The sequence below is a fragment of the Cinclus cinclus genome, chromosome 4 (assembly GCF_963662255.1).
Source record: "Cinclus cinclus chromosome 4, bCinCin1.1, whole genome shotgun sequence".
Classification (NCBI taxonomy): domain Eukaryota; kingdom Metazoa; phylum Chordata; class Aves; order Passeriformes; family Cinclidae; genus Cinclus; species Cinclus cinclus.
In genome coordinates, this window is record NC_085049.1 from 20,035,521 (window position 1) to 20,056,759 (window position 21,239).

Sequence of the window (21,239 nt, forward strand, 5' to 3'; positions counted from 1 at the left end):
GAGAGCAGGACTCAGATTACATTATTAGGTTTAAACTGTTATCTGTTGTGAATCTTCTTCTGATACCAGTGAGCTACACGGCAGTGGCAGCAAAACTTCTGTAGCACAAGGTTATAGTGATGTGACAGATCATGCCTGTTAAGTGGACAGCTCTGCCCAGTGCCCCCAGTTATGTCTTTGGCATGAGCGAAGTGGCTGGCCATGGCTATGGTTTGGCTGAGGATGACCATCCATCAGGCAGAGGGTGGGAGCTGTGGTGGGACAAGGCAGGTACACACAGAGGGAACGTGCTCACGAGAGTGGATCCAGAGGCCTCTGGTTTGAAGTCATTAGGAAGCGCCTTTTGCTTTAGTGTTTTCTGATCCAAATACAAAGCAAAAACCAAGGATACTTCCTCTGGCAATAAATCTGGCTGAAATCTGTCTGAAAAGTGCTTTGCAAAGTACAGTTGTACTTGGAGTGGCTGTTGCATAAAACCAATTAAATTTCTTCTGAGGAAGCTAAGAGCTGTCATCTGCTTCTGTTACTGGACCCCAGGTTATTTCCAAGCCACCTTTTTTGCTAGACAAGAGTCTTCATTCACTGGGCACTGTATAAACACAAGGAAAACATGGTCTCTGCACAGCAGATTGTGGAGCCTGATACATGAGAGATAGGTGTATATGGATGGACAAAAAGGGAATGGAAGGAAACAAGGAGACAAGTATCATAAAAGTGATTTTATGACTGTTATCACTGACCTCAGTGGTCAGAAGTCCCCTAGAGGCCTCTTTGTCCTCTTGTTGTAGGTTGATTGTTGGGCTCCAAGAAAAAAATACATCTCTCATTCCTCCCGTATCACTCATGAGCCTTGTTTAGTTGAGGAGAACAAAACCTTGGAACAAGCAGTGGGATATTTCTATTGTTTCTCCTCTGAACACGTGAGAACATATGTCTAGGCAGTATGAAGTTAATGCAGCTCTGCTAAAGCCCTGTAGTAGAGGTGGAATTGGGCAATAGTTGCCTAAAAAGCTCTAGAATGTGGTTGTATATATAGCCATGTTGATAATATTTAAAACAGGAGCAAGGAGAAGACTTACTCCCTGGAGGTGGCTATGTGATATTATGTGGGTTAAATTAAAGAACTAGTCAGCACTGAGGGGAAAAAAACAAATTTTGTTTCAGTAGTAGTCATTTTGCCAAGATGTAGGTCAGGGCATCTGTTGGTTTCCATTGTATGTAGCTCTCTATGGTTGTTGTAAGAATTCGGAATATTGCTGAATTTTGCCAGAGTGTGGAGTTGCATGTCTTTGGCAGGTGATGGACGAGGGAAACTGCACTTCAGAGCCAGTCCTGATGGCTAATCCTAATCTACATTCTGTTTGTGTTTGGGGAGTGCACTGGCTGTGAACTCAGATTTTGTATGCTGGTATTTCTTTGCTTTCTCCACACATTGGGTTGCTCAGAAAGCGTATTGGCTCTAGATCCATTCAGTTACTTTCCAGGTATTTTGTATTGGCAAAGACTTTTTAATTTAATTTAAACTGATATGTAGGAATGTGTTGCTTTCAGCAAAGCTTTTGCTACAAGCCCAGAAGGCTGCCTCAGGCCCAGGCTTCCAGGCTCCTGGACTCCTGAATTTATGTGTTCTGGGATTAATGGAATCTCAGTCTTCTCAAGAGGAATTGCAAAGTGTCAATATAGAGAAGTGATCTGCTGCTTTCTGGCTCACATGGATGAGTAGTGGTGATGAAAACTGTGTTGCTACCAGAAATAGCAAAAAATGTTTAAAATCCAGAAGGCACAGCTGACATGTCTGCTGAGTCCATTCAAGTGTATTTCAGAAAATAAGAAAGTTCTTGGAGTAGATTCAGTCACCTTGGAAGGGCAAAGCACCTTGGAGGATGCTCATTAATGATTTAAAATGGGAGTGTGACTGAAGGGCAATGTCAGAAATCCTCGCAAGTGGGTAACAGCAGTCAAGTTAATGTTTGTGGCTCTTCAAAACCTTTACTTGAATGGCTCTTCAAAACAACCTGGATCCACTGAGGGAGGGCTATGCCATCCTTTTTTCTCTATGAGTAGCTGCGTGAAAATAAATGTAAGACAGATGTTCTTAAAATAAATGAGAAACACCCAAGGCTGGGTAAAATCTTGAATGCTCAGACTTAAAAGTCATTAATTCCCCAGCAATGTTAAATGAGCCTAAAGTGTACAGTTCAACAAAAACTTAAGGAGGGAGCCTAAAAAATGAGAAGATTTATTCTCTTGGGCATTAAACATCACATCTTGTTATTTGGCAACTCATAGGTGATCTCTGCATGAGGCTGCACATGCATTTCCATGCGTGTGTGTATTTGCCCGTGAGTGTAATGTGACAGTCCTAAAGCATTTGTTAATGCAGATAAACTAAGTCCAGCTCAAATGTGTTCCATAAACAGCTCTTCAGATACACTCATGTTTGTGTTGATTTATTTGTTCAGTTGTTGGAAAGTCACAGGAGCTTATTTGACTGCTCTGGCCTGTGCCCAGGGGAGTCACTTAGGTGGGAATCAGACAATCTCTAGCCCTAAACCTAGGGCTAAAAAGGAAAGGAAGAAATAAAAGGAAGAAATGCATACCATTATTTTTGTTGGGTCTTATTTAATGAACTGGCTGTTCAGCTTCTGCAGAATTCCAAGCACTGTATTTAAAGCCTCAAAATGACTTCCTTACTTTCAATAATTTAGTATCTTTTACTGGTCCTTATCTTCTGCTTTTTCTTTTGCAGTCCCATATAAAATGTTTAATGACAGTTTAAAGAAACATAAGACATTGGATATCTGTAGGTCAGGCAAAGACTAGCCTGCTTTTAGTGTTTGGTTCTTTCTGGAAAGAAAAATCCTATTGCTGCCTATCCTTGTGCAGCCAAGCCACTTGAAAAACTCACCAGCTGAACACAAACCATGGCTGGGTGTTTTGTCTTCCTTATCTTTTGTCTGTGCCTCAGTGTCACCAGTGAAAGAAAGGAAAAGACAGAGCAACTTCTCACACTGACATTGACAAAATTTGACACTTGCTGGAGATTAAAGTGAATATGACAAGATCTTTCTTTCTGAGGCAGTAACAGGGATCTGAAGTGCTGACTTCTGTCAATATGGCAATGGCAGGCTCCTCTGCCTCTCCCTCCTGTGACTGCTGTTGCTATGAGAAAAGCAAGAGGTACAGGCTTTTACAAATATGCCAGTGCTTTAGGATAAAATGGAGAGGAAAGAATAATGTGAGGCAATGCTATCGAGGGCTCATAACAGTAGAACCATGAATTATGCAGTTGTATCTGTCCAGCATGTGCAAAAAGGATGCCAATGCCTAGGAGTGAACATAAGGCACAGCTTCCCATGGTTGAAAACTGGTATAAAATTATTGACCTAATAGGGGTTATTCTGACTTCGAGCATGTAAGAATGTGTGATGTACAAGTCCTGCTTTTCCCACTTTGTTCTGCCATGAAGTAATACCTGTTTGCAAACACACATAATAATATAGTCTGAGAGGTTTACTGCAAGTTAATCCATTGTGAATTCTCAACTCCCTCCACTGAGCTCAAAGAGCCCTCTCAGGGGGAAAACTACATTATTCCAGTCTGCAAAAGTGTGATTTCTCTTTCTTCCTAGCCCAGGCATATTTTCTTGTTTTGCCTTTAGGCTGTGGCAGAGGGACCCCTGTGGGGAAGGGGGCACACAGACTTCCAGCAGATCAGGTCAGCTTAGTCAACACATACTTCAACAAAGCAAAATTTAGTCCCCATTTGAAGCAGTTTTGATTCTGTTTTGAATCTGTTTTCTAAAGGGTAAAAAATATCAGAGTTGTTTGCTTGGGATGAAAATAGCATAAGTCATCAGGGAAACCCAGGAGGAAGTACCCGAAGTTTTCTAGCCTGGCAAACATGGACAAGTAGGCTAGAAACAGGAGCAGGTACAGTAAACTCTCAGTCCTTGTCCCTTGCTCTCAGTTACTTGGATGCGGGGCGTTTCATTACCAAGATGTCTTTCCAAAATGGATCAGTTAATCTTGTAATCCCTCACAGTGAGTTTACTCAGCACTTCTAAGGGACTTGAAGCTCTCAGATGTAGAGTCCTCCAGAAATGCTGAGCCCTGTTGGAACCAGTAGAACATGTGCCAGCAGTGTGCCCTGGTTGCAAGGAAGGCCAGTGATATCCTGGGCTGTGTTAGATAAAACACTGTCAGCAGGTCAGGGAAGTGATCTTGCCCCTCTGCTCTGCACTTGTGAGGCCACACCTGGAGTGCTGTGTGCAGTCTGGGCTCCTCAGGACAGGAGAGACATGGACCTCCTTGAGAGAGTCCAACAAAGCACTGCAAAGGTGGTGAAGGGACAGGAGGAAAGATTGTGAGGAAAGACTGAGAGATCTGGGGCTGTTCAGCCAGGAGAAGAGATGTCTTGGGCATCTTATCAATTGTTACAAATACCTGAAAAGAGAATGTAAAGAAGATGAAACCAAGCTCTTCTCAGTGGTTCTCAGTGTCAGTGTGCACAGACTGAGGCACAGGGAGGTCCTCTGAACATCAGGAAACATTGTCTTTGAGGGTGACTGAGCAGAAGGATTCAGCATTGCATTCACCTACCTCCTAAATAGGAAAGTTGCAACCACACAAGAAAAACACTTTGCAAATGCACCAAAGAGATCTATCCTCTCCTCTGTTCAGAGGACTCAGTAGCTAAGCTGTTTTTTTTTAATTTCTGGAAACTAGTTACTCCATCAGTTATTGACAATCTTCATCTTGACTGTTAAATAATTTCTAGCACAGAATGTTTATGCTTAAGGGCTGCTGCAAAGTCCCATGCAACAAATTTTTACATCCCTGTTTGCTAGAAGCACCAGCATATTCTCCAAGAAAGTGTGCACTGAGCATGCCCTATTTCCTTTCTTTGCCTGTGCATTTCTCCTGTTATCACTGTTAGTAAGAAAATGTTGCATTTAGTTAACTTTTGGGCCTGAAACTGCATGGCTGATTCTATGCATTGCATTACCCTTGGTGTCAAGTTTGCAAAAGCTGAGAAGAATCCATTATCACATCTAATACTTCCATGAGTTTACTCACCAGTTCACATTGACTGCATGTGTAAATGGAGGCCAGATGTTGCTACGCAGATGTTGTACAATACTACTATATAGATTTGTATAATACTGCAGGATTTGCTCTGAAAGACTGGCATCCTGGGAACAGGGTAGGCCTTGGAGGTGAGAGACCCCAGTATGACCTCCTATTTGTGAGTTCCTGCAGAGGGTATAAGAACGAGATCTTTGAGTTTTTCCTTGGAGTGCTGTGCATGGCCACTGAAGATGGAGGGCATGTGAGCAGGAGACTTCCAGGATGATGCTGTATGGTGCAGTAAGGGCTGCAGTTCCTGAACAGTTCCTGAACAGTGCACTAGAGGAAGGCTTCAGCTGTTGGGCAGGATTTAGACAATGAAACAGTGCTGTAGAGCAAACAAAAGCTGTACATATCTGGCGACACCTCCTGAGGCCTCTTCTCAAGCAAGTAAACCATAACGTAAATATGCTGCCATAGGTTTGTCTGTGAGTAGTCTCTGATTTTCTCTGGAAGATGAATGCAAATTGGATGATTGGCTGTAAAGTATGTGTGTCTGTCTCTTCTTAGGAACATGGAAGACTGCATATCTCCATCCAGAATGTGACCCACAATATAACTGGGAGCATGTGGTGTGCCATTGGTGATGCATGTGGCAAGGACTAGTGACCCATTTGTCTCCAGCTCCTCCCCATGCTGATTTCTTGCCTGCCCTGAGGCAGAGTTGGTCTGTTACTCAAGTTCCAGAAGGCTGTGATGCAGTGAAAGTGGGATAACAAGTAGTTCTGACCTGTAGGGTCACTGGTTTCCAAATGCATCACAAGCAAAGGCTGCTGCTCTCCCTTTGACTATGCCAAGCTGCACATCTTGCTGTTTATGTGGTCACCAGAGTGTGCAGTGCAGTCTGCACATTCTCCACCAGCAGTGTTGGCTGAATAATGTGCTTTCACAACAGATAGTATTCTGTCTGCCTTGTGACTTTTAATTTCAGTGTTCCCTGGGAGTGACTGGGCAACGATTCTTACCCAGTATGTGTCAGATTATCACCATGCCTATCACCATTGTCTTTCTGTCATACTGAATTTTCCTTTTCTCCAAAGAATCTCCTGCTTTTAAGCAGAAATAGTTACATTTTTTAGCTGTTTGCCTTTGTGGTTAAGACAGGGCAGTACATGAGACCAGGACCTCATTTTGCTTTCAGAACTGACCCTATAAATGCTTCTGGCACTATTTCCTTTCACACAGCATCAGGTCAGGACTGTTTCAGCATTTTGTTTGGAGACAAAAAGGTGTGAGTTCAGCCATCAGGGGTGCCCCTCATGTGCCCATTATGGAGGATGCTCGAGCAGACTGAGGTCCAGAGTGTGTTATGTGCCCATGAGCTGAGCCATACAATCAGTTCTTATCTGTGGGCAGAGAACTTTGCTGTTCTGTTCCATTACGTGACTAAGAGTGATCATTGCTGAAATTACATTGTTAGATAATCCAGAAGTTTGCCTTTTTCTCCTTTCTTTCCTGAGTTCAGAAGTTGGTAACCTAAGCACCAAGACATGCCATGCATCTCTTAGTGCTGTGTCTGTTACTAGCAGGGCCTGGGGCTTGGGTCCAGAAGGTCTAGTTTGTTTGTTCCCCTTGGTCTGGAGGAACATAGATTTTATTTATGTTTTGTTTTATTCTTTTATTTTTCATTTAAAAGCTATCCAGCAGTTTGTCAGTTGAAGCAGAAGACAATCCTTTGCACCAATACTTACTCATGTACACATGCTGATCAGCTGAAGTGTTAAAGTTCAAGGTGAGTGCTCTAGCCTTTAATCAATGACCAGTCATTGATTTAGTACATCTACAAGTTTCAGGTGGGCATGTAGTTCTTCCATTGTATCCAGTTTTTAGGGTACCTTTAGACACTAGAGATACTTCTCAATGTATAATTTTTTAGGTAAATGGTCTTGTAATAGTCTGTGCTATAGAGGGAAGTGAAAAGCAATTGGCATTTATTTTTAGGTGTTACAGGTGGTGGGTACTGTTAGTCAGAACTGGAAAATACAGAACCTGTGACATTTTATAAGTACTCAGTGAAACACTGAGTTACTGCTGGTGAATTAAAAGCAGTTTGGGTGTTTAATAGTTTTTTAGGATGATTTTCATACACAGTTGAGTGAGGAGTTACTTGAGGCAATGTATGTGCAACTGTCCAGCTACAACTGAAGCAGCCTCTGGTAAAGGTGAATGCAGAGAGACTTATGAAGCAGAGGAGCTCAGCAGTTGACAGGGAGCTTGCCCATGGACTGAGAGAGGAGCTCGGGATGGAGGTGGGGTAGCACAAAACAGCAGTGCCAAAGGGATGAAGCAAAGGGTTAAAAGGGAATGAATCAGGCATGAGAGAGTGATGGGCAGATGGGGATCCAGCTAAGGCCCTGAAGTGGAATTAGGTAAGCCAAACATCAATGAAAAGCAGCTGGGTAGCAAGAATAGCCACCAACCAGGCTTGTTTCTGGTCTCTTGCCATATAGGAGACATCCCTTTAAGGTATCCCTGATGGCCAGAGGATGTGATAGCTTTAGCTGTAGCTCTTTTGTCTCCAGCTGTTGTGAGTTCTGTGCTTAGTTCTCTGGTCTGGCGCATTGCAGGATTTTTAGGCTAAATAGTTTTTCTATCAGTGTAACCCATCCATTGCCAAGATTTCAAGGCAATTGAATGGAGTGGTGAATATATCATTCTTCTGCTGGTGGCCACCAGAAATACTTAAAAAGAAAATTTCATCTTTGTTCTTCACATCTTTGTGCTAGCAAGTACTTGGGAACAGGCTGTAATTCCCAGGGCAGTGGGGCAGAAGCTGCTCCATGATCCAGGAGCAGGCTCCCATGTATTGGGTTGGATGCCAGACAGCCACCAAGGCCTCTCTTATCACTCACCTCCACAGCTGGACAGGGGAGAGAAAACATATAAAAGGGTTGAGATAAGCACCAGGAGTGATGACTCATGAAATAATGTCACAGGCAAAAGAGGGTCTAATTAGAGATATTAACTGAATTTATGGCTAACAAAATCAGAGCGGGGTAATGAGAAATAACATAAAACTTTAAAATCACCTTCCTCCCACCCAGCCCCTTCCTTCCCAGCTCTACCTCCTACCCCAGTGGCACAAGGAGACAGGGAATGGGGGCTATGGTCAGTGCATCACCCACTGTTTCTCCTGCTGCTCAGGAAAAGGAGTCATTACCCTGCTGCACCTTGGGGTCCCTCCCATGGGAGACAGTTCTCCATGAACTTCTCCCACCTGAGTCCATCTCACAGGCAACAGATCACTGCAAATTGCTGAGTCCCTCTGCTGCAGCATGGGTCACCCTACCATGGCTACAGTCTTCCAGGGACAGGTGTTCCAGCATGGGCTCCTCCTTCCACAGTCTCCCATGGGGTCACAGTCTCCTCTCAGGCATCCCACTGCTCTGGCATGGGTCTCCTCCACAGGCTGCAGGTGGATCTCTGCATCCCCCATGGATCTCCATGGGCTGCAGGGGCACAGCTGCCTCACCATGGTCTGTGCCACAGGCTGCAGAGGAATCGCAGCTCCCGTGCCTGGAACACCTCCTACCCCTCCTTCACTGACCTTGGTGTCTGCACAGCTGTTCCTCTCACACATTCTCACCCTGCTCTTCTCTGGCTGCAATGACAATTGTGCAAAAACTTCTTTTTTCCTTTTTTCTGATATATGTTATCACAGAAGCCTTACCACCATTTCTAATTGGCCCAGCCTTGTCCTGAAGCACATCTGTCTTTGGAGCTGCCAGGGATTGGCTCTGCCAGACATAGAGGGAGCTTCCAGCAGCTTCTTGCAGAAGCTAGCTCTGTACCCCCCACCCTGGAACTAAAGCTTTGCCATGCAAACCAATACAGCTGTATTTCATTATTGTGCTGTCTGCATAGGCTGTTAACGATGCAGATTTGCCACCTCTTTGCTCTCTAATACAGGTAAAAAGGAGATCTGCAGCTTTACATCCAGATTTTAGGGTAAGAAGAGAGAGGAATAAGCAGCAAAGGATGCATAAACACCCTACCTCTGTTCACAAAAGTGTGGGAAGTCTAAAATTTTGTATCCTAATTTAGTCTGGCTGACTAATGATATATGCCAAACAGCAGCCTAAATTGTTTTTCATGGCTGTCATTGTCTTTAGGGATTGCTTCATGTCTGGGTTTCTTACTAGAGCCTGAGGAAAGGAAGTAGCCAAGACCAGGTGAGGAATGGTATAAGGCAGGTGATTCATTTCTGGATTCCTTTACAATTCATAGTCAGAGCACCTCCCCAATGGGCTGGGCTTGGGCAGCCTGGTTTGCAGTCACTTGGAAGAGCTAATGCTATCTGGTGATACGTTAGGTGTCTTTTTTAAAACAAAAAAAGTCAAAGTAATTCTGTTACGATAATTAATAAAGACCCCGGGTGCAGCAGTGACCACCTAGTTGCAGAGGGACAGAGGCTGCAGGCAGCCTTGTATCCTCCACCGAGGTGGAGTGATGACAGGATTGCTTGCCTGCATGTTCACTGCTTTGAGAGAACAGGGTGGGAAAAATTGTAATGGAATAGGAAATAGAAGTACAGACTTGTGATTGTGCTTATTTTGTTGCTGTTGTAAAATAAAGCAAGGACATTTGATGATTTTTAAAAATGTATTTATTTAAAGAAAAATTGTGGCAAATGTTATCAAAATGGAGTTTTTGGTTTTGGCTGCTTTACAAGTCAGGTAGCCTGTGCCTAGATACAATGTTAATAATGGCTTAGCAGTATTTTTTGTTAAAATTTATGTTCATTAAAAAAATCTTCAGAGTACTCTCTGTTTGGTGAAGAGCATATAAAACGTTAAAGAAATGAACACTGAACATGTTTTAAGGTTAGCTTTGAGAACAACTTTTTACATCCTTAAATGCCTGCCTGAGGTGGCCTCCACTTTAGGTCTTTAAAGCTTAAAGAAAACCTGTATACAGAAGAAATTCTTCCTGTGGCCGTGGTGATGCCCTGGCACAGATTGCCCAAAGAAACTGTGGCTGCCCCACCCCTGGAATTGTCCAAGGCCAGACTGGATGGGGTTTGTAACAACGTGGTCTAGTGGAAGGTGTCCCTACAGGGTATGGCATGAGATAAACTTTAAGGTCCCTTCCTACCCAAGCCATTCTCTGAGTCTATGATTTTACATATTGAAAAAGGAGTCTGTGGCCTTATGTGCTTAGGTACAAATCCCCCATCTATTCTTCTGAACATACCTGTTTACTCATTTAGTCCTTCCTTCGTGCTTTCACAAGAAGCTCTTGTACCCTTCAAAAGCTCAGTATCATGGTTAGTTTACAGAATTAACAGGGATGCAAACCTGAGCAGTTTGGTGCATGGAATGATTGTGGATTTGACTTATGGGGTTTTGTTTCTAAATACAAGCAAAGTTTTATTCCAGTGCCACACTCAAGTGTAGCAGTGGGGCCCATGCATGTGGCTGGTTCAGCAGTTGGGGCAGTGTCTTCATAAAGTAGATACATAAATAACCTGGAGTCTTTAAGGATGTGGCCCTTCTGGGAGTGTTTGCATGTTTACATATCAAAAACAGTCATGCATAGAGCTCTTTTAATGCATTTGAACTACTGTAGAAAATTTTTGGTTTCAAAACCATTTAATTAAGGTTAATGAAATTTGGGATTTGGGTACTGTATTTAATGCAGTAATACATGTCTCTGTTCTTGATAGATGTCTTCCATTTGAAACAGTAGTTATGTATTCTGGACTCAAATCCCCACTATCCCCATGCCTTCAGAGTAGGGCAGACTCTTGTCATAATATTGCAATATAATCCTTTCCAAATGGAGACATAATGAGGTGACTCTTGTTGCATTTTGAAACAGTGTGACCAACGTGAAGATTTGATCCAGCAGTTCCACTCTTCCAAAAGTACTAAGGTGCCTGCATATATTTGATATTGAGCTATTTTGGCCCTCAATTGTGAAATAAGTAGGTCAGGCAAGGCCTTTGAAAGGAATTTAATAGATACATCTCACACTCGAAGAAATGCATGAAACTCTCCTACTAAAATGAGATTGGGTTCATGAAAGGTCGCAGTTATCTTTTAAAGTAAGTTTTTGTAGGTCTGCAGAGCAAATATTGCATTAAAGATATGGGTAGAATCTCCGTTTTACTAATAATGCTCCAGATTCTGCTAGAGCTTCTTGTAAACTAAGCAGCCAGCCATACGACTTTTTGCTTTATTGCTTCATAGTGACTGAACTAGTAAGGCATAGAGCAGTAAGTACAATAAGAAGCATAAACCGCCAAAATAACAGGAAATTATTATTATTATTATTATTATTATTATTATTATTATTATTATCATTATTATCATTATTATCATTATTACTAGTAGTAGTAGTAGTAGTAGTGACTTTTAAGTCCTATAACCATTCAAGTTGGCTTAACTTTAAAGCTCATTTTGTTTGCCTTTATAAGCACAAATCACTTACAAATTTGGGCAAGGGTCTAAAAAGGACTTCATATACATAATGATGTAGGTCGGTGTACAGATGTCTATGCATACTTATCTGTCTTCACATACAGTTATATGAAACATGTATAGTAACTATACTTTCCTCCATTCCTAAACTTCTACCAGAAGTGTTACACAAACAGTACATGTTTTAGGTCATTGTACATGTGGCAGAGGGGATGGGTTAGGAACAACTGGTGGGGAGACAGGAGTTTAAATGCACCCTTGGGCCTGGCATCTAAACCAAAACAAGCTTCTTCCACGCTCCTGAAGCTTGCTCTGAGCCTGCAGACACTTCTCTAGGCTACCTGGGCTGGGGTGATTCATAAATAAGTGACAGTGTGACATTAGACCATATGGAAAGTTTAGACTGGGAACGCTGAAATTGTCCTTGTTGAACTTTGGGATGTACTCATATTTGGTAAAATAGAGGCCCAGAGGATGCTTGTCATTGAGAAGCACAGCAGAAAGGAATGCAGGAAATCCACTGATTTGCAGGGTCAGGACAGGATCTGCACCCTGTTACGCTCCTGCTCTGACAGAAACTCCACAGCAAGTAAAAGGTTTAAGGGGATTGCTCCATCAGGCCCCTGCAGGAAAGCTTTGAGCAAGGATCAATGCAGGAAGGATGTCATAGGTGATAGAGCATGTTTATGCCAAGGCAAACAGCAGAAGTCAGCATTGACTCCAGAGAACACTACATATTTTATGAGTTTTCAGTATGTTTTAAAAAGAATCCCTTGGAATGCAGAGCTAAGGATTAAAACTAATAGCAGGCTGTGTCAATACTGAGTGGTTTACAATGAACCAACCCCCAACAAATGTAATGGTAGAATTCAGTGGCCTTTCCACTTCAAAGGTGGCAACTAAAAGATGCTGAAATGAAAAAGAGGTGGAGATTAAAACTGCTTTGAAGAAGCAGAAATGAAAGTTGAGGGCAAGGCTAAAGAAGAAGCTGACTGCAGGACAGCAGTGGTGGGGATGAGGTGGGTCTGCCCTGCACAGCTCTCTGCCCCCATGATGGAGAGTTATTCCAGCGGATATACCTTGGAGTTCGAGACTCCATCCTCTCAGCTTACCACAGGAACCTATCCCAGCCCAGCAGAGCTGCTGGAAGTCTCCTTGTATCCCTGCAAGAGCAGCAGTCCATGCAGAATATATAGCTCTGGCTTTTGAGGAGTTCATCAGAACATATGATTCAGGAACTCTTCAGACCTGAAGGCTGGTAGAAAATCAGACACTGTTAAGGTGCCACTAGGCAAGGACACTTCTGTTACTCATACAGTTCTGGTGGTAGGAGTAGTTTTGTGGGCAGTGTGGCACTAGTGAGTTACTGAGGTTTGTGAGGAGCAAATTTAGTTTCAATTAGTCTCAACACTGATTATCACAGGGTATGTGGGTGAGGGGTTGCACACATGCCATGTGCAGGAGACAACTAGAAGATGGGAGAAGGTCTTGTCTTGGGGGAGACTTTGCCTGGCAACCATTTCACAGCTTACATGGGACAGCAGGAGTCACTGTACCCCCAGAGAGGCTTCTTCAGTCTTATGGCAAAAGGTCTTCACTCAGGGGCTGCCGTGGAGGGTTGGACTGGGCCAATGGTCTCCTGCCAGCAGGCAGACTTGGGGAGGGGCCAGGGATATAAAAGTAATGCATCACAAACTCTGGGGGCTTTTTCAGACTTCCTTTCTTGGGGCTTGGTGACTCTGGGGGCTTTTTGAGTCTGGGGACCTTTTGAGTCTGGGGGCCTTATGAAGCTTGTGTTTTTGCTTTGGCTCCAGCCTGCTGGGGGCTTCTTCATCCTGGCCCAGCCTGCCTTTTGTTCTTTTTGCCCTAGCTCCAGCCTGCCTTCTGGCTCCTGCCCCTGCTGACACTTGCTCACTCTTACATACTCGCCTTCCCTCCATCTGGGGGACACCAGCTGACCTCTGGGCTTCGTGTGTGGCCTGTGTCCTGCCCTGCTTACTCGCCCATCCCAGTTCCTGCCTGTCCTGCCTCTCCGTGTCCCAGACTGCCACCCTGCCCCTTCATCCCTGCCTGAACCACCTGTGTCCAAGCCCTCCTGCCTCTGATCCAGCCCACTGCCGTGATCCCCGCCATGACCCTGCCCAGGGTTCTGGAGCTCCTGCCCGAGTGCCCACTCCCTGGCCTGGTGTGCGGCCACCCGTGGCTATGGGAGCCATGCCTGTGGGGCCATGCCTCTCCCAGAGCTGCCAGGCTCCTCAGCAGGCAGCATGTGGCACATCCCCATCATGGGGACACCAACAGCACTCCCATCCTGCTGCTGCTAATGCCCACTCTTCATTCTCCCCCAATTCCTTCTGCGTTTTCCTTCCTCCTCCTCTGTCTTTTCTAGCCCTCCTCAGTAGGGCAACTTCTTTCTTCTTGTTGTTGTTTTTGGCTAGTTCTTGGATACAAGGCTGTCTCAGGTGACAGCTACAGCTGCTCTGTAAGCTGCACAGATGGACTGGCCCTAACACACCCCAGCTTGACCAGCCTGGCTCCTTAGAGAATAGAAATAACAAGTCCCCGGCTGAGGCAATGATAGGCTGGATTCAAACTCCAACAGGGGACCCCAGCCAATCCCAGTCAACCAAGGATGCAGACATCTAATTGGTCAGTGAGGTGGGCGGTGCTAAGACCCCAACCAATCAGGTGTGGAAGCACAGGAAATTTGAAGCCTATAAAAGGAGGCTCCATTAATAAATGTGGGCTGTTGTCTCATGAACTTTGGTTTGTTCAGTGGTGTGCCTGGCTCTGACATCTGCAGCAGTCTTGGTTGAGTAAATTTCCTTCTAGACCATCTATTTTTAAAAGAACTTGCAGTTCCCCACAGTGGAACGCTACTGGCTTCTTTCTCCACAGCTGGTATTTAGCTACTTGTCTTTCACAAGTATAAAAAATACTAAAAAGGTAGAAAAGTAAATAAAGTTCTACAGCAAAGCCTGGGCATGAGTGATGCTAAATATCACTGGCTTCTGCCACTCATATATGTCAGGTTTAAGAGACCAGTTCCAGAGGTATTTAGTGTTGGAGCGTGATGTGGGATGTCCTAAGACCTGGCCTTTGCTTGATGTAATCATGATGGGATTGTGAATATGTAGTAAGGTCGCAGGCATGTTGCCTTTCTGAGGGCTTGACTAAATTCCAGAAAGAAAGCCTGGAACAGATCTCAATAGGCCAGTAATGATTTCGAAATAATATGTGCACCTTCATTAAGTTCTCTGAATTATTCCAATGTTATTTTTGCCTGGCAGTATAGCTGTGGGCTCATTCTGCTGTTCCTTTGACATTTGCAGGCTTTCAGATCCACTGGATATGCCTTTGTGTTCAAACTGTGGATGATCCCAAAGTTTCTCAGGACATAGCATATCACTGAAGATTGTTATTTGTAATTTAAAAGCTGCTTAACTGGAATTTAGATTCTGTCCAAATTTAAATTCTGTCCAAATTTGAATTCTCTGTTGGCCGTTATTAATTTTCCATTCATAAACTTTTATCAAGTGACAGTGCAGTACTGAGGCAGCACAGCAACCAGAGGGTGGATTGGCCATTCAGAAACACATCTGAGAATCACCCTAGACTCTGGTTGGTGAGTCGTACTGAGCTGTGAACACATCCTGAACGTCAGGATCCTTTCACATGCTGAAGTGTTGCAGTTTTACTCATCTGATCTTTATATTGCTTTCTGGAGGCTTTCATCCCAATGAGGCTTTTTTACAATAACTCAGGAACACATCATGAAATCTCCTAAATTCTGGCAGAGTTCTTGCTGAGTATGGCATTTAGGATCTTAATTCTGCAACGTGATGTGTCGAGCATGTGGAAAACGTGAATTTGCCCCATATTGCAAGAGGTATCCTACTTATTGGTGTACAGGGCTCTGCTCAGACAATGCAGGAGCACACTCTCTGCTGCTGTAAACTGAAGGGAGAATACAACTCTGCAAGGTTTTTCTGTCACCCCTGCAGCCCAGCAAGTGTGCTTGTGGGTGGAAGTGCAGAGTTAACAGCTAAAGGCTAAACATTTTGCCTATGGATGGCTCTTACCATGCTAATTATAATGTTACTTTTGCCTGGAAAATTATAGGTGCCAGGGAGGGATGAGGAAAGAGAACAAACTTCTTTACTGTAAATATTGGTTGTTGAAAATAACCTGGAAGAAATATTTCTGAGGGTCTCAGTTTCACCTTTTTTCTTAATGCTGTCAGTATTGCCAAGATAGCAGTGACACCGTGTGGTATCAGATGTTGTCACTCAGGAAGTCACTGTAAGATTTCAATAGCAGAAAGTCCAGGGACGTTTTTTAATTCCTCTTCACAGATCATGTCCTCTGTCCTTCCCTGAGTGCTGTGCACGAAGTAAGATGTATTTTCCTGGATTTAAATGTCCTGGAAGTAGCTCTGTTCTGATTCACATCTCTTGGCTTTACAGAAGAGGAATCAGCTGTACCAGCAAACCAGAATCACATTGCAGGGCACCTTTGCTTTCACTCAGTGAAAATGCTTGTTCTTCTGTGATTGCCCTGGTGAGCCAGGAGAGCTTGTGATTGGAGGGGGCAGTGCTCATCTTGGGTATTTCATCTTTTTCAGGGGGTTCATGAGTCGAAAGGTGTGACTGAAGATTATTTGAAACTGGAATCCCTGATCCAGAAAGTTGTTTCTCCTTACTTGGGCACGTACGGTCTGTATTCAAGTGATGGACCCTTCACGCACTCTGCCTGTATCTTGGGTAAGGACCACACAGACTCCATTTGGCACAGACACAGGCTTCCCAAAACCTTGCTCCATCAGGCTTCTTTTCTAAAACCATGATCTTTGCAAGGTGCAGAGTCACAATGAAACTTGCAATGGCAAAAGATGAAAACAGATCATCATAGGAGTGCTCAGTAATAAAAATCAGTAAAATTAATCTAGAGTGTGTTTAACATTTCCATTCTACTTTTTAACAAGAGAGCTTTAACACAGGATGCTTTATGGACTGTGAGAGGAAGAAGCAAGAAGCCACTTCTAAAGTACTCAGTAGTCCATTTTCATTAGTGTTCATTAGAACACAAAGATCGCACAAGGCTGTTAACATTAGGGAAGAGAGTAGGAATTTGTCTTAGAGAAGACTAACACATAACTCCCTTCAAGCATGTAAAAGCTTCTGCAGAGTAGAAGATAATAAGCTGTTCTCCATCCCAATGGAGATAAGAAATACAGAGTGGGTCTCACATAGCAGGGAGAATTCATATTACAGGAAGGAAAAATCTCTTATTTCACATGAATTTCCTCTGGAGGTTATTGAATCTTCACTGCTGAGACATTTTTTACCCATCATGTCCATAAGGAGCAAAGGGGAAATGTGGGCTGGCCTGGTGGCAGCTTGAGTTCCCTTCAGCTTAATTTCTAATTCTTGGAGCTGTGAAGCCTTCGGTGACTTCTGTGATAGCAAGATTTAGCCAGGATAAAGGTGGAATATCCTACATAGCAATGCAATCTGTTGAAAATACAGGGGGGATACTACCAGCATAAATGAAAAAAGAAATGTGGTAGTACCTGAATATTTTATTGTATATACTGGGATGGCCTGATTGAATAGAGCAGACAGAAGGAAAAATAAGTTCAATTGTGAATTTTTTTTTTTTTGCAGTCAATTAAATCTGTTTGCTTATCAGAAATGGTCAATAAAGTAGTTGAGTCTCCCTTGAAGCTGAATGGCAAAATGGTTGTATTGCAGCAGGTATTTAAGAAACAAGTGAATTCTACGTAAATAAATACAGGCTGGTTATTTATGGAAAATGGTTCAGGATTGCTACTTTGTATTCATTGCTTGCCATTAAAAGGCCAGAAGCATTTAAATGGAGCCCCAAATTGACATTTTCTATTTATGTCAATAGCTTGACATACAAGCTAATGTATGTCAAGATAGAAAAAATGCGCCCAAAGAGAATAAAACACCAGTGAAATGAATTGTTAGTAAATAAATGTTGTATTACATGACTGCAGAAGACAGCAACTTCCTCTCGCTGCGGTCTGGGTTGTAGATGCAGCAGTACTCCTGACATGGGTCTCGCTGTAATCACTGAACTTGGATCCAAGTGAGCTGACTCTATAAGTGGCTGTTGCTTTTAAACTAATGCATCTAATTCTCTTCAACTATTTTGCTAGCATGTTCTGACCAGAGTTCATAGCCCCAGGAACCTTTTCTGTTTGCCAGTTCAAACTCCCAACAAAGAAATAATCCAAAAAATGAACTTGGATCCGATGATTTCACTGCTGAGGCAGACACAACTGCAAAATACAATCTTAAATACAGAAATTGGCTTTTTTTAGTAGTACAGCTTATGATTGGAATTTGTGTCCAGGTAAGTACATAATTACACAATAGCATAATTTGAAGGGAACATATACCAGCACCCTGATTTAAAGCAGACAGTATTTGCAGTGGGTGTCGTTGACTTCCAGAGGGTAATTTGATCCCCTGCTCCAGTTGTGTTTCTTTCATGGGATGGCAAAGTGAGGGTAGCAGAAAGAAAGCTTTAAAAGCGAGACCTATTATTCACACCACTTTTTCTTCTTATAGCATGAGTGAATCTAAACACTGAGACCTGCGCAGAGTTTGAGTGGTGGTCGTTTCACTCATGATGGTCATTTTACTCACACTGCCAGGGCACTCCAGCGCTGAACTACTGCCAGAGAGGGAGCTCCGTGGTCTCTTGGTGCCATCTGCTGCTTATTTTTTGGGAAAATCCCACTTGGTTAACAGCATTCAGGCAATCACTGCTGGATTGAATGCAGATTTTCTCCCCCAAAAAGAGGCTTCTGTGGGCACTACCCTCTAGTCACCATTTTCAAACACTATTGGTTCTCTCCCCTGTGTGGTCTCTGAATAATACTTTGAAAGTTTTTCCAAAGTTAGTAGAAAAACTACCTGTTTTAATCCTCATGCTCCAAATTTGAAGAGACTTTATTTTCCCAGGATAGGGGAAAAAGTTAAATTTCAGCTACTAGAAATGAGTAATTGCTTTTATAGCCTGAAGAAGAACAGAATTGCACTTTCTGTTCTTGTCTAAAGGAAATATTTACAACTGTATATCACCTCTCCCACTGTATTTACTGTTTTACTTCAGCTGCTGAAGTTGTGTGAATATAAGGGAATCTCAGTTATTATTTGTAAAGATAGATTTGGGGACTTCAGTATGCTAAAGAAATCTAGAAAATCTGAAGCCTGTGAATCTACAAAGCCAGCAGAATGTCTTCTAGAAAATTTCATTCAAGAAAAGCTTATGAATATTCAGGACTTCACATTTCTTTTGAACACTCATAATTACTAGTAGCATAATAGGAGGCTTTGCAGATATTACTCTGGATCTTTGTTTGCAGAGAAGCGGTTCTTCAGACGTTCGAAGTCAGGTGACATCCTTGCCAAGAACCCTGTGGTGCGATCAAAGAGCTACAACAATCCACTGCTGACACCAGTGGCCGAGTATGAAACTGAGAGCATAGCTGCCAACGGAACCGGCATCCGAAGGCACTCCGTCTCAGAAATGACCTCCTGCCTGGAGCTCCAGGGGTACTCCAACCTCACCACCATCATGGACAACGGTTCCAAGAGCTCCATGACAACCATGAAAAACTCACTGCCAGGAGACCAGGAGAGGCCCAGCACTGGGTCAGTGCAGTGCTCTAGCAAGCTCAGCACAGCTGAGCAACAGAAAGGACTCTTCCATTCAATTGGTGACCCACACAGGTCTTTTGAGCTAGACAGAGACACTTCCTTACTTCCAGTTCCCTCTTCCAGTCCTGAGAACGTAGTGGATCAGATTTTGGAGTCAATCGACTCTGATTCTGAAGGCATTTTCATTGATTTTGGCCGAGGCTGTTCCAATTCATCAGCATACAATGTGGATGTGAACAGACAGAGCATTGTGTGAAGGATGTTAGGAGACAAACTGTGGGGTTTAATGTTATGTATGAAAGTTACTAAGGAAGTGAGTTGGACTATGGGCAAGCTGTCTATGCCTGGGCAGAACCTTGGCCAGGTCATCATAACTGTACTGAACAAATACAAGTTTATATCAGGTGGGAATCTGCTGAGGGGGAAGCAACTGCAACAACTTTTCCCCATTCCTGTCACCCTGCAGATGGATTTCCTATTTCTTTATAAACTTTGGGGTTCACAAACTCACAAGTGTCTCATAAGATACTATTAGTGCAGCTGGCAGTGTTTGTTCAGGAAAACAGCTCAGCAAATAGCTGTGCTCACTTTTAATTTTATAAAGAGATTTCCTGCAGATGATAGGTTGTCCTCTGAGCTGTAACACCTCAGCCAGAGTGGAAACATATGCTTTTAAAAAGAAACAAACAAACGAACAAGTAGAAAAGGCTGTGGGCTTCCATGCCACAGAATACAATAATAAAGAAGTTTCTTTTAATCTTTTTCTTGTACATCCTGTATGCACTCCTTTGCCTAATGGTGAGTTAGAGTTCTTGAAGAAAGGCAAATAAACAGAAAAATGCTTCCTGATGTCACACAATGCCTGGTGTCTCATTTTCTGTTTCACTGTTTCCTCAGCCATACCTTGTCTCTGGGAGAGTTGTCCTGAAGTTGCCTTTCAAGGATGTATTAATTTGCTCTGAATGTGGCACTTCTGAGAAATCTATCAACTCCTGAAGCATCTGTTGTATGGATAGATTCCATCATAATTCAACTTACTTGTTTCCTGAATAAATGAAATATGGCCTCTCAGGGGAAATCCTTATGTATTTATATTCTTACAGAAATTCCATAATGCTTCTACTGTCAGTTGTTTTTGGGTAGTGTGAACCTTGCAGCTCTTCTTATCTTGAGCACACTCAGCTCTTTGGTTCTCCCTTGCAGTAACATGGTGGTGTGAGTTGGGTCAGTAGTTTTGCAGAGGATTGTTGCATGTAATACTAAGGTGAAGAAAAAATCCTGCTGCACAATACGGTTTTGATCAGGGGGTTTTGCAGTGAAGGCCATTCCATTTTGTGTCGGTGCTTTGGTGGAAGGAGTCAGTTGATATCTCCTGAGCTGCTCAGCAGACACTGGTTTTTGGTTTGGGCAGTGCCTGGTGCTTTGCTCAGGGACTGTCCAGCTTTGCTCTGTACTTGCACAGCTGACCCCAGCATTTGCCACACTCTTCCCCATGCTTTGATTATGTTTCTGGACTTGAAGCTGTGCTTCTGACACTCAGTTTCTTTTGGCCTTACTATGTGTTAGTTCAGTCTTTTTCTACCACCCTGCTCAGGATTTCAGGTGCTGGAGAGATGTGCAGGCTCCCTGTAATGCAGAGATTTGAGAAGCTCAGAAGCCATCTGAGGGCCTTCCCCAGAAATGAGGCAGGGGTTTGATGCCTGTTTTGCTTCTCCATATTTGGGAAGTTCAGCTGTGCAGCTTGCCCTAGAGGTAGGCATTTAGGTTAGATCATACTTAAAAGTATCTGTTAGGTGAAGATAAATAATTGCTTCTACACTCAAAAGTCTCCCACTTCAGCCAAGGGAATACAGGATGTGGGGCAGAATTAGTGAGAAGGGTCTAAACACCAACTGCCTGAAATGCAGTTGTGGCACAATATACCCTCAGAGAAAGCAATTCCAGTGCCTGGGGTGATCTTTGAGGTCCAGTAAATGAAATGGCTTAGGAAGCAG

The 21,239-nt window shown here is 43.3% G+C and overlaps 1 protein-coding gene across 1 annotated transcript in view; it reads left to right on the top strand.

Annotated features, from left to right (window-relative positions):
• The window catches only part of PRR5 (proline rich 5), a 46,511-nt gene extending 27,010 nt beyond the window's left edge, over positions 1–19,501 (top strand). Inside the window, exons 7-8 of the mRNA XM_062490880.1 lie at positions 16,176–16,314; positions 18,951–19,501. Of these exons, the coding sequence (XP_062346864.1) occupies positions 16,176–16,314; positions 18,951–19,501 (690 nt within the window). The remainder of the gene's footprint in view (positions 1–16,175; positions 16,315–18,950) is intronic.
• Positions 19,502–21,239: the final 1,738 nt, after the last annotated feature.